Below are 13,418 nucleotides of genomic sequence, written 5' to 3' on the forward strand. Positions count from 1 at the left end.
CTGAGCATCACCTTCCCCACGTACACTGACAGGCACCACCTTCTCGTTGTGTATAGTGGAGAGGATATACACATCCTTCCTGTCAGTGTACCTGAGGGCCAACAGCTCCTGACTGCGCAGAGCACTGGTAGTGCCGCGCCTCTGCCTTGGGTAGGTGAGTTTTTTAGGATAACCCTTGCGGGTTGGCCTAACAGTGCCACATGCCGGGGTCTGCTGTAAAAATAAAAAATGAAACAGGTCTGGGCTGGTGTAAAAGTTATCCACCCAGAGGTGGTAGCCCTTATTCAAATAGGGGGACAGCAGGTCCCACACTATCTTCCCACTAGTACCCACAGATTGTGGGCAGCCAGGGGGATCAAGGTGACTGTCCTTCCCTTCGTAGATTCTGAAGGAAACAGTATATCCCGTCCCACTCTCGCAAAGTTTATATAACTTTACCCCGTACCTCGCTCGCTTGGACGGGATATACTGTTTGAAGTTCAGTCTACCCTTGAATAGGACCAGGGACTCGTCTACAGCCACATTTTTGTCGGGGGTATAAATTTCAGGGAATTTACGTGAAAAATAATTAATAATGGGCCTCAGTTTATATAAACGGTCAAATTGGGGGTGCTCTCTAGGGGGGCATTGGGAATTGTCAGTAACATGTAAAAATCTTAGGAGCCCAAAGTACCTGTTCCGGGGCATTATTTGGGAAAAAGCAGGGGTGGATATTACGGGATCTGTGCTCCAATAGGAGCGTATCGTGGGCTTTTTCACAATGCCCATCATAAGGGTCAGGGCCCAAAATCTTTTAAATTCATGGGAGTCAGTGGGGTACCAGGTCTGGCTTCTGTCTCCTTGGTCAGCTGCCTGACACTGGGCTGCATAGAGGTTTGTTTGAGCTGCTAGCAGCTCAAAAAACTCGGGGGCAAACATTAAATGGAAAAATGACTTTGGCTCGCTAGCATCGATGTCACATCTGATGCCAGGAGTCGCAGTAAAAGCAGGGATTACTGGGTCTGTCATATTTGGGGGCACCCAATTATATTTAGAGTCAGGCTCTCCACGCCTGGCTTTGGCAGATGGACCCTGGCCATCATCGTCTTCCTCTGACTCGTCATTATCTGACGCACAGCAGGATTCCTCAGATATTGGATCAATATCTGATGCAGTCAGAGTGGCCTCGGCGTCTGACGCGCTCAGAGTGGCCTCGGCGTCTGACGCGCTCAGAGTGGCCTCGGCGTCTGACGCGCTCAGAGTGGCCTCGGCGTCTGACGCGCTCAGAGTGGCAACGTCATCAGACTGAGTGAGGCAGTCATGAGCCTCCTCAGCGCTGAAGACATGTTGCGCCATTGTACCTACCTGGCCAATTTCTAAAACACTACACTATCCCCAATATATAATGTGGTTTTGCACTAAGCACTGCAGCTCTGCAAAACTCTCTCTCTCTCTCTCTCTCTCTCTCTATCTCTCTCTCTCTCTCTCTCTCTCTCTCTCTCCCCCAGTGTCGCACATCCGGCAGTAATGTCACTGACCCGGATGTGGTTCAGTCCCCCAAGGCTAATGACACACCAAGTTGTTACAGGAGATCGGGCAGCAGAAAGCCAGCGACGCTGGCTTCTGCTGCCAGGGGGGGGTCCAGGCTGTCAAACGACAGCCTGTTCTCCCGTGCAGCGGCAGGGATGTGTTCCTGACGCTGCACGAAAGGCTAGACGTCCCGGTACGTCTATAGGGGATTGAAGGGGTTAATTTGCTGGGTTTTTTTATTTGTGTTATTTATTTCTTGTACCTAGACACACACCTGAGGAGAAACTGTGAATTATGGATTCTGCTTATTTTAAGAGATACTATTTTGTTCAATAAATTATTGTGAAGATATATTTGCTGATTTGTTCCATTTTATACCTTCCTTGGCGTGCCAATTTGTGAGACAAGAAATTTACCTCCTTTAATATGATGATCCTGCATACCTCCATATATATTTTGAAGTCATCATTGTTTAAAGGGCTATTACTTATTTCTGGGAGATACCATGCATGAATCGCTCATTCGGGGTGGCAGGAGCCCAGGCACTGATGGTGGTACAGAATGATTTATATGACTATATACTAAATCAGACATTAGGATGTTAAATACCCTGGTCTTGAATAGGTTCAACGTATTAGATGACACAGATGTTTTGACATGGTTTAAATGTTATCTATAAAATAATTAGTATAAAAACCATGCCACTTTCAGTGATAAAATACATTAAAGAAAGCTGAAAAACTGCATATTTTTTTTCTAAAATAATTCTAAATAAGTGAATACAAGAACAGACAGGCTTCACATTATTTCTGTAAACAGAATTATTAACTTAACTGTTTTTAAGTAATGCCTATATTAGCAGTAACTGTCCCAAGCAGATCTGCGATATATGCTGGAGCATATCTTGCCTGTAGGTAATGCAGGCTCATTTTAGCTTTGTGCCCAGGGTGCAAGATGACTAATCTGGGATTAGTGCGCAATGTATTGTCACCTAACGATAACTATAAAAAACGATACAAATTGGCCCAGTCTACCACATATGGAAGTGTGTGCTCTAATCCCTGACACTCAAAGGGTTAAATACGGTCCAGTGTATCCATACCTAAGTACAATATGGCACACAGTGGAAGGAGCTTCTAAAGAAGCAGCACTAAAAAAGCAGTTTGCAAATTACATTATAAAATGGGGTCCAGATTAATGTCTATTCTTCCAGAACATGTTAGTTTCTTCACTCAGGTGCATGATATAGCCGAATGTTTAAATGAACCAAAGATTGACACCGTTATATGGTATTGGCAATAGATGATCATTATATAGTGATCCACACACAGACTGTGGTACAGCTTGATTCCTATCATTACATAGTGATCCAGACACAGACTGTGGTAAAGCTTGATTCCTACCATTATATAGTGGTCCAGATACACACTGTGGTACAGCTTGATTCCTACCATTACATAGTGATCCAGACACAGACTGTGGTAAAGCTTGATTCCTACCATTATATATTGATCCAGACACACACTGTGATACAGATTGATTCCTACCATTATATAGTGGTCCAGATACACACTGTGGTACAGATTGATTCCTATCATTATATAGTGATCCAGATATAGCCGAATGTTTAAACAATTCAAAAATTTACACCGTTTTATGGTATTGATAACCGTCTGGTGTGTGAACCTTTACCACTGTGACCTATTAACAGCTATTTTCTCAAACTTATTTCATTAACAGAACAGGGATGTCAGGGAGAAATGGCACAAGATAGGTATGCCGACTTGTTGATGTTTTTTTAGGTTAGTGAGCCGCTGTGCCCTCCCTCTAACATTGCAAACATTCCGTCTGTAAAATAAGACAGAAGTGTGAGACGCACTGGGGTGGAACAGGGAGTGTTCTGTGTAACCTGAGAAAGGATTTGTTTTCCAGCTTGAGCCGGAGGGAGGAAGGAAGGAGTCACCCGAAGGAGCAACAGACGAAGCGCTTGATAGAGCCCATCCCAGGCATACCGCTCCTCCCATAACACAACAGGTCTGTGCAAACCCTAGTGAGTCACCGCAGAGACAAGGTGCGGCTCCCGACAACTTTTTGTAGCCGGTGTTGGCTGTGCGTCGGTCTCAGTCCTAAGGAAATCACACACAAAGAGACACCGTGCACCCTGCGCTAGAGCTGCATCATGTTCAAGTGCGGTATCGCCTACCCCAGGTGCAAATGGATCCTGCCGTTACTGCTCCTCTGTGCGATCATCTTCGATATCATCGCCCTGGCCGGCCAGGGATGGGTGGAGACGGAGAGCGGCAGGGTTTATGCCTCCTTGTGGCAGACATGTGATTCCGTGGGGAATGGCAACTATGGGTGCCGATCTATTATGGACTACGGTAAGAACATCTCTAGATGGGCTAAAAGAAACGTGGGGATGGCCAACGTATCAAAGGGACTGTGGATTATTAGAATAGGGGTAGCCAAGCAACCAAACTCGAACTACAACTCGCATCACCTTCAGCCAGGTTAGGGTTATGGCAGTTTTAGTTTAAAAGTTATTGCCTAGCCCTGCCATAGTTCTTGCAAACTATTGCATTATGTGAAGTGATTTGTTGCCGCGTGCACTATATATTCTGAGGTTTATTCTCTAAAGGGGGAGTTTGCAGGAGATTTGTGGACGAAGGTCCAAGTTTCTCCAGCAAGAAAGGCTAAGCTGACCCTGTATGCTGTATAGTTCAATGTGCGGGGCGACATGAAGAAATGCATAGTTATAGTAAAGAGTAGACAGTAATGCAAACTCTCTTGTCGACTCTCTCTTTGGTGAATAAGCCAGACCGAGCTGTGTTTTGGGATTCAGTCTAGGTTGAAGGGGTTAAAGGAGAAGATTTGGGGATTTGTAGTATTTGTCGCTTAAATTAAAGCTACAAGCGTTGGTTGTTAGGGTCTATTACAAATATGTATATTGTACTTCCGCAGAGGCCTGTCCACTTCTTGTCAGGCTGACCACAAGCCTTTTTTGTTATACTGGGGGGGGGGGGACTTTTCCTGACCTTGAGCAAAAAGGTATTTTCTTCTCACAGGTAATTATTCCCCGTGAAGTTATAAAGTTTGGTAAATGCCATATGCTACTGTACCACATTCAACTCATATGTGCCCTTATCGACAGACCATATAATTAATAAGATTATAAAATATGGAGGCTGTTTTGAATACACAAACAATACTCCTCAGTCTCGATTGAAAGAGGAATGACACAGACCTTTCTGATAATATATACTACCATATCGCTTCGTCACAACGTTCTACTTCTAGGTTATCTTTATAGTGCAAAGGCCACTTCGCTGCAGAATTTAGCACAGCTTTGACAAATATTTGCTGGCGTTTCCTTGTGGTGTATTCCTGTACTTTCAAGAGATTCAACATAAGAGGATAATCCATATTAGCTTGTCAGGCTCAAAGGGCCATTATTCCGACAGGTTTTATTTTTGGGGGGGGTTCCCCTAATTCACGTGTAAGAAAACAATAATTATGAATTGATAAACAATGCACACCGTATATTGTTGTAGCTGTGGTCCACTAGAACTGGAGTTCTCACGTTTGTTCTGAAAATTAATTTGGTATGTGAAGGGCAACCAAAGTCTCGTTCCCATGGAACAGTTTATGGCAGGTATAATCTGCACTGCCCTATAAGATGCACCTCTTACATGGCATCAAAAAGTGATAGAAGATTACAAAATGAAATGTAATGTATGGCCAATCTGTTCTGCTGAAGGGTTGGTCTTTGTTCTTGCTTTGAACCTGATATGGTCACATAATGAAACTTATATAATTAGTTGTAAAAAGTTGCCTTTTTAGGTCATTTTTAGTCTGTACCACATCTGTGTTTGTAGAAGTACCTGTGGACGTTGTGAAGCTGTCCAAAACACAGGGACAGTAACAAAAAACTTTATAACAATTGAAATCTGTTTGGCTCTCCAGGTTTTAGTGTAAACTTGATTGACATAATCATATTACCCTGCTAGACATGCCTCTGAGGGTGTTCCCAGAGATGATCTGCATGAAGTCAGGTGTGACAATTAAAAGTAAAGAGAGAATAACTTAAATAGTCTTAAATGTTATATATATGTTAATGAGAGGGTGGTAGATACAGCCTCCAAGCAGAGGTCGTAGAGGCTAATATAGTAAGGGAATTTAAAAATGCATGGATGGGCATATAATTCTCCAGAATCTAACACAAGACCAAGGACTGATTAAGGTCTGATTCTTTACTACAGGAAAAATGGGCAGACTACAAAGGGCCGAATGGTTCTTCTGTGCCGAGCATTAATTTCCATGTTTTGACAGCTGTAATTTGAAACGAGCCCTGGTGTGTTAAAATTTTTCTTGTTTGCCCATCCCAGTTCTAAAGTTTTAACTTGTGCATCCAGTTAATCAAGGTATAGCTGGAGACATAATGTGTTCCAAATGGCCATCTGGGAAATTAGTGATCTCACAAAGTATTTACTGATTAGCGTATCCATTGTCTTAATAAATGTAGTATATGTAAAAAAAAAAAATGATTGTTTCTTGAGTTTGAAAAGTGGTTTTATCACCCCAAAAACCATTGGAATATTCAGCTAGTAACAGCATTCAAATGTTTTCAGGGTGATAATGCCACTTTTCAAACTTTTTACCACCATACTGAGTTCATTGCTCAGAAAGACCTGATTTGGGCAGTTCTAGTCGATTGTTGCGTTACTAAACATAAAGTGTAAGTTAATGGTTAAATAAAGGAATATTCATTGTGACAAATCTGCTGTTTTTTTCTCGGAGCAATAATATAGCTAACCCTAGACAGCTATGTAATTATTTTTATATACACTACCATTCAGAGGGTTGGGGTCACTTAGCTGTTTTCATGGAAAACAAAGAAATTTTTGTTGTACTAGTGATCAATTATCCTTTTAAACTTCAACTTGGATCAGCCAACACAAAGTGCCATTGGAATACAGGAGTGATGGTTGATGATAAAGCCTTTGAAGATATTCCATTAAAAATCAGACGGTTGCAGCAACAATAATCATTTACAACTATAACAACATCTATGCTGTATTTCTGATCCATTTGATGTTATTTTAATGGACAAGACCTGGTTTTCTTTCAAAAACAAGGACATTTCTAAGTGACCTCAGATTGCTATATTAAACAAAAAACATAACATTGTGGTTTAGTTTTATTGGACAGATCATATATGTTGCCTAAAATAGATTTCTGAAGAATTCAGAGGAAAGTATTTACTACCATTCTATTTAAGGACTAAATGGATAGGCACACGTGGTCCGTATATTGTGTATCACCAGGTTTTGTTCAGACAGCTGCGTGACATTTTCTTTTTATCAAGTTCTGTTTGTTTTATCTTTTCATTTTGACTTTATAGTTTTAAGAATACATTTTTTATTTTTTTTTATAAACGCTCGTCTATATAATTGTGTATTTTTTTTATGTGACGAGGCTTAATGTAGACAAGGGTGCATGTAGAGTACCCTCCGGTATGTAGTTGCGTTTATGCTTTTGGGAAAGCCAGTGGTTATTGCATGTTCAGCATTTTTGAACCATAACATGATCATTCTCGGTAGAATTTGTAGCAAGCGTGTTTTACATCTGAACTACAAAACACGAATAACTAAATATTTATTTTCCTAAAAACTCACTGGAGTACAGCATTCTATTTTCAGAGTCTTTAATTAATTTATTTTTTGTAACAACAAAGATAAACAATGATAGGGGGTGGGCAGGAATACATTTGGCAATCTCTTTGGGTATTAAGAAAAAGTAAGAGACTTTGCATGGAAATAACATAAGTAACTGCAAAAATGATGGCAAACTTTTGAGGAGCACTGTAGTGTGGAAGTTCAGTTCATACGTTTTGCTTCCAGTATACCTTTTTCTCTAAATGATGACCAAATAGGTCTGAAGAAATGTAAAATATTTTTTTGGTTTTGGTCATAATGGCAATTACCGCTAATATTTTCCCACATAGCTTAGCACAAACATGCAGCGCCCCAGACATGATTACAGGTTACTTTGTTCTGTTACTAACTGTGCTATTAACTCTGAACAATGTGAACCTTCCCAATAAATGTGTATTAAATGTCTATACTCCCTCACCTCAATTAGCTGGAGAAACTTCACGTGTTTATTGTAGTACTAATATATATATATATATATATATATATATATATATATAAAAAAAATTTTACACTGGGGGGAAAAAAATGTAAACATTGTTGTACTTATTTATTATATATATAATAGTTTTTTGCATGATATGTTTTCTGGGTGCTTTGTATTAACCATTTGTATATCTTTCTACTATGTCAAGTTAGCACAATCTACATGGACAAATGCCCGGACTCCTTACCATACTGCCAACAATAAACCATAAAATATTTTCCTCCATCACCCAGCCAGACGCTTTTATCAAAGTCCATGGAAGAAAGGGTTGTACAACCATGACATCATTAGCATCACCATAAAGAATTATTATTATTTTATATAGTGCCATCACATTCCGCAGCAATGTATAAATGGTAGACCGGGCATAACACTATATAACATAACAAGATGGCATACAGAAACAGGTGAGAAGGGCCCTGCTGAAATGAGCTTGCAATCTAGATGATCATTTCAGTGTGATGTTTATGCAGTGAAACTTACCCAAAACATCACACGACAGACAATAACAGCCTCCAGGTCGGCAGGTAAAGGACGTTTATTGGAACAAAATAAAACCATGTTTATGTCAATACTAGCCCATGCTACTATACAGAGCACAGTATTTCTTACTCCAAGAGCTAAATGTTTTTCCCCATGGCACTTCCCCTTTTAAATTATTAGTTTAGTTTGCCAATGAATGGAGGGATTCATTAGATTTGTACTTTTTCCATGCCCCCAGCTCCTTCATATGCAGGAGATACTGTTGGCTGAACACTTCTCCAGCTTACCATTGTCCATGCTTGTACACTAGATCCCAGCTAGTGGGATCTAGCAAACTACCCCCACACGTGTAGAAGCTAGGGAAAAAAAGCTTATTTTTTTCCCTACAGATATGCAATACATTAGTAGCATTATAGGGGCGCTAAACTGTTTTAATATATTTAATATGACCATTTCATCAAATGTGTTGACTGTAAAAACCTGTTGCATTGCCTATTTTGCTGATGCAGGCTTTGTGATTCATACATAAACATACCATCCTAATGTCACACCCATACACAAGGTGAGCTCCGTGCTAAAATTAAGGGTGGAGGAGTATACAGTCACTCCTTTACCTAAAGGACTAGGTGTGGTCCACAAATCTTATTTAATTCTATTTTTGACATGTATAAACCTGCACCGTGGTATACTGTAAAATGATTGTGCCGAAGGTGATACTGGGGAGACTAAAACCTGTGGGAAGGATACTGTACAAGTGGTTGGCTCGGGGAAAAGAAAGTGTATATTTTCCCAGGAAACCGTGTTGGTGGAAGGGCAAAAATGCTTATGTTGTGTGAAACTGAATCTTAATTTTAGTAAATCCTACATTTTATAGTTTTAGACTCTAAATGTTAGAAACCCACTAAGTGTCTACCACGGGACCCAAGGATGTGCACAGATATTCCTAGAGATAATTCTCACTATTAACTATTGACTGGTTCTGGCAGCCTTTGTAATATTGGAACAGGAAAATATTTGGCTAATGCTAGATGAGCCACATTCAGACACAGATCTCAACTTCTCTGATGTAAACTTTCAAACGAAATATTTTTGAAACAATAACACTAAGCTAAACAAGCTATAGGACATGTTAATACAGTTAGTACTGCTTAAAAATGTGACAACAAAAGTTCTACCAAGTTTTTATTTATTTACTTTTTACAAAAAAGGAGTGATTTTAAAATTGAATTAGCAGACTTGACCCTAGTTGCAGAAGAGTTCTCCGTGCTGTGGGTACTTTGATCAGTCATCCAGTCATCCTCCTACTCCCAGATTTCTGCACCATCTATAACATAGTTAACTGTTAAGTGAGCAGCCAATCAGGAGGAAGATGTTGAGCACATTGTGGGAGATAATCAGGTACAAAGTGGTACAATCTCCATAGCAACTAATAGAGTAGTTCACTTTGCACCTGTACTAAAAGTACAAATATAATATATTTTTACATATTATTCCAAATATGAAAATAAAAGCTACAGACCCCACTCTGGCAAGAGACTTTGTATTATGTGATGCCTTGATTGATGTCTAGCAACCAGGGGTCTTCCTCACAAGCTACCTCTGTGACTTGTTGTCTGTATAACCCACTGAATAGCATTGCACAGCGTACATGATATATAATCATATTAATCTTCCGTAATTCTGAGCAAAACACATTGTATCCATTAATTCAACAAGACGAAAGAGCCACGCAGCAAAACTATCGTTGAAGATGAACAGTTTTATTTAAATGCATAGCTTTTAATGCAACCACCCAGTCTTTTCACTTGAAGCCATGGTACTTTAACAAACCTGGTCATCTTCTGGGATCATGTTTACCCAAGGCTTCATGTCTGAAAGCTTGTTGTTGGGACTCGGTTGATCTCCAGACAGAGAGATCAAATATATCTGTGTGTGGAGCAACTATACTGTGTATGGTTAAAACTATATTTTAGATACATGTTGTCTTTTAATGTATGATTGAAGTAGGGCTATTAATGGGTTAATGAATTAACCCAAGACATAAATAATTTTTAAAAAAAAGTTTAGTCCTTTTGTGTATTTTGGAATCCATTTAATGACTGCTGAGTCTTTTTATGTTCCATACCAAAGAGAACATGGGAAGGAAGTGTTTTTGTTTGAACTTGATTCTAAAACATTAGATTAATATGGGGTGAAAAAAATTTGTAAAATCACAGTTTGCTCAATTCCCTTGATCTTGAAACTGAAATGCACTGCACTAAACAAGTTTGTGTAAACTTTTCCAAATATACGTTGATCAAGTTTGAATTTTAGACATGTAAATACACGTTCTTTGGATATTTAGTTCCCGTAAACCATTGTTGTATTTAATTAGGAATAATTTCTTACTACACCTGCGGGCTCTTTGCAGTTATTGTTTATTCGTATGCCCATCTCCACCAGTTTAGAAACACCCCCCATTAATTTATTAACATCTAGGATTAAGCCAAATAATATGAATGAATTCCCTTTCAGTTAACTGGCTGATCAGTTGTTATTTTTTTTTTAAATGATTACTCCTGACCAAAGATCACAAATTGTCTGTTAGAAAAAAGGGAGAAGCAGTCTAACAGGCTGTACAGCCCTGTAACAGGTTGGCCCTGGGCAAGTGCCTATGTTGCTCAATAGGCAAAGCAGCTTTGTGTCTGATGCAACCACCCTTTAGGCAAATGGCTAGGGATACATATTTTCTGATAGGACTCTGTTATTTGTAGACTGGTATAAAAATGTGAACATATTTTCTTTTTTTTTTTCTCCCGTACAGCATGGGGCAAAGCGACAGCTGCACTTTTCATCATTGGCTTCATTATCCTGATAGTGTGCTTTCTCCTCTCCTTTGTTGCACTGTGTGTTCCACAAATTCCTGTACTGAGAGTCATTGGTGCTCTGCTCTTGTTGGCTGGTAAGTAATTCATTTGGAAAGTTTTGTAAAGTAGCTTGTGTCTTTAACCCCTTGAGGGCATGGGTGGATCAGCAGTCCAGATTTCTCTTTTCCCTCTCCCTGCATGCAGATAGCCTGCTATATGCCTTGAGATTAATTACTCAAGGGACTAGGGTAGAGTGCAGTGTGTGTCAAAAGCAAATTAAGTGTGCCTATACACCTGCTTTTGTGAGTTTATTTTTATTTCTAATTGTTTTGTGTTTGTTCAGTTATTTTGCAGATTATTGCATTGGTCATCTATCCTGTATGCTACACAAGAGATGTGGTTTCTGGAAATGAGAACTATCTGTATAGCTGGACCTACGGATTTGGCTGGGGCAGCACAATTATCATGTTTGGCTGTGTATTTTTCTTCTGCTGCCTCCCCAACTTTGAAGATGAACTGCTCGGCAATGTGAAAACCAAATATTTCTACACTTCATCCTAAGACTTTACACTTATTCTAAAGTTAGGGAAAGAGACTATTTTTTTAATAACCTGTACAATGTTGCTAATCTGCTGAGCAATTTACTGTTTTTTTTTCTCCTTTTAAATTGCTTCATTGTGCTTTTGTTCTCTTTCCTGTTATATCATTGCAGCTAATTTTGAATAGATTTTTATATGCTAAAATGGAAGATTGGCTTTCATGCAGGAAACAACGGGCCAAAACATAATAATCTTTACGTGCTGTAACATTTACCTATTTTTATAACAAGCTGTAAAAAAATGAATCTGGCGACACAACTGCAAGAAGGGTGTCACACCTTTGTTGCATGTTTAAACCAATAGATTTCATAACATTTGTAAACATGTTTAAAAATGTAGATGCTTTAAACATTTTAGTTTTCTTTTTCTATTAAATGGGTAATATCCTTCAGAAAATAATCTTTAAAACCACAAAATGTATAAATCTATTTTTTGTTAGCTGTACCTTCCATTTGTTTACTTTTAGGCTTGTCTTTAAATATTGTAATGTTTTAAAGTAGATGCTTGCGGTACTTGCAGACAACTGCACTCCCTATTTTTGTGCTGAGATGCCTTTTAGCTTGCATTGACTGGGGAGAAGTCTGATTTCAGCTAAATAGGACCCTGCCTCAAACACACAATAACCTAATCCAGTTCAATATATACAGTATTTATATGAACAGACAAAAAAGTTCTTATGTAACATGTTCCTCAAACACTTACTATGACATATACTATGTCTTTGTATGGATATTCATGTTTGAATAACTTACACACTGGAGTTCTTTTTCACAATCCTTAAAGTTTAGGGTCTACTCAGCAAGTGATAAGCTTGGTTTTTAATAATAATAGAATCACAGGGCACATAACTGCTTAGTATTAATACAAATGATCACCTCTATATTTAGTTTGTCAGATACAGTACATAGACAATTTAGTACTTCGCTTAAAAAGGTTTTTTTATATTTTGGATACCAATTTTAAATGAAAAAGGAAATCTAAATATTTAAATATAGACGTGTCTTTTTAGAAGCGAAATGTATTGTGCCCTGACACATAGATTTGCATATCCTAAAGTGCCTTTGTACTTTTCATGGAGTAATGTATAATTTTTCATTTTATTAAACTAAACACTTGCCTGTTACTTTTGGTTTGTTTCTGCATTTTATGGTTTCTTCTTAGAATAAAGGAATGCTATAGTTTCATATATTTGTGCCTTAAAAAAAAAAAATTCTTTACTAACGCTAAACATCATAATACTGTATCACCAGCCCATTGTTTGTTCTGAAAGCCGTGATGTTTGAAGGGACTAGATGTCAATGGAATAAATAATTTGAAATACATATTATGTAAACTGGCCAGCATTTAGAACGTAACAATTCTGAACCTGCTTTTTAAATTATGGGTTAGTATTCATGGTCATAAACTTTGATATGTGATAATGTGAGTGATCATGATCTTTTATATTCACTAAGTACGTTAAATTTAGGTGGTAGCAAGTTTAATTACAGTATAGTTACATTGGGATTTGAGATCGCACTCAGGAGCAATCATACAGACCCCTGACCTTTTTATCGCTTTCTAAGCTCTCTTTTAGCTGGCCACCACCATATTGAATATGAACATTGTGGAGAGCAATCATATTGGGCCCCTGAAACTTTTTTTTGGTGTTGCTGAATTCCTCATCATCTGGGCATTGCAGCAACACTGTTTTAGAAAAAGAAGGCAATCATTTATTTTCTAAGCTTAAGTCCATGACGTGCCAAGCACATCACCGGTGTGTAACTGGATGCTTTTCAGTGAC

The 13,418-nt window shown here is 38.7% G+C and overlaps 1 protein-coding gene across 1 annotated transcript; it reads left to right on the forward strand.

The window, feature by feature from the left end:
* The first annotated feature begins 3,688 nt into the window (after nucleotides 1–3,688).
* LOC149284789 (p53 apoptosis effector related to PMP-22-like) lies at nucleotides 3,689–11,597 on the forward strand. The gene is made up of 3 exons (XM_089496234.1): nucleotides 3,689–3,890; nucleotides 10,994–11,131; nucleotides 11,380–11,597. Exons 1-3 carry the CDS (start codon nucleotides 3,689–3,691, stop codon nucleotides 11,595–11,597), a joined length of 558 nt encoding a protein of 185 aa, XP_089352360.1.
* Nucleotides 11,598–13,418: the final 1,821 nt, after the last annotated feature.

Source organism: Sceloporus occidentalis, unplaced genomic scaffold (assembly GCF_023333645.1).
Source record: "Sceloporus occidentalis isolate IW3139 unplaced genomic scaffold, rSceOcc1.0.p SCAF_88, whole genome shotgun sequence".
In the NCBI taxonomy this organism is placed as follows: domain Eukaryota; kingdom Metazoa; phylum Chordata; class Lepidosauria; order Squamata; family Phrynosomatidae; genus Sceloporus; species Sceloporus occidentalis.

What these genes read in the sequence shown, in the direction of transcription:
- LOC149284789 (XM_089496234.1), top strand. Translation starts at nt 3,689, where the DNA reads ATGTTCAAGTGCGGTATCGCCTACCCCAGGTGCAAATGGATCCTGCCG. An exon ending in CCGATCTATTATGGACTACG is followed by an intron (nt 3,891 to 10,993) that starts GTAAGAACATCT and finishes TCTCCCGTACAG; the next exon opens with CATGGGGCAAAGCGACAGCT. An exon ending in TGCTCTGCTCTTGTTGGCTG is followed by an intron (nt 11,132 to 11,379) that starts GTAAGTAATTCA and finishes GTGTTTGTTCAG; the next exon opens with TTATTTTGCAGATTATTGCA.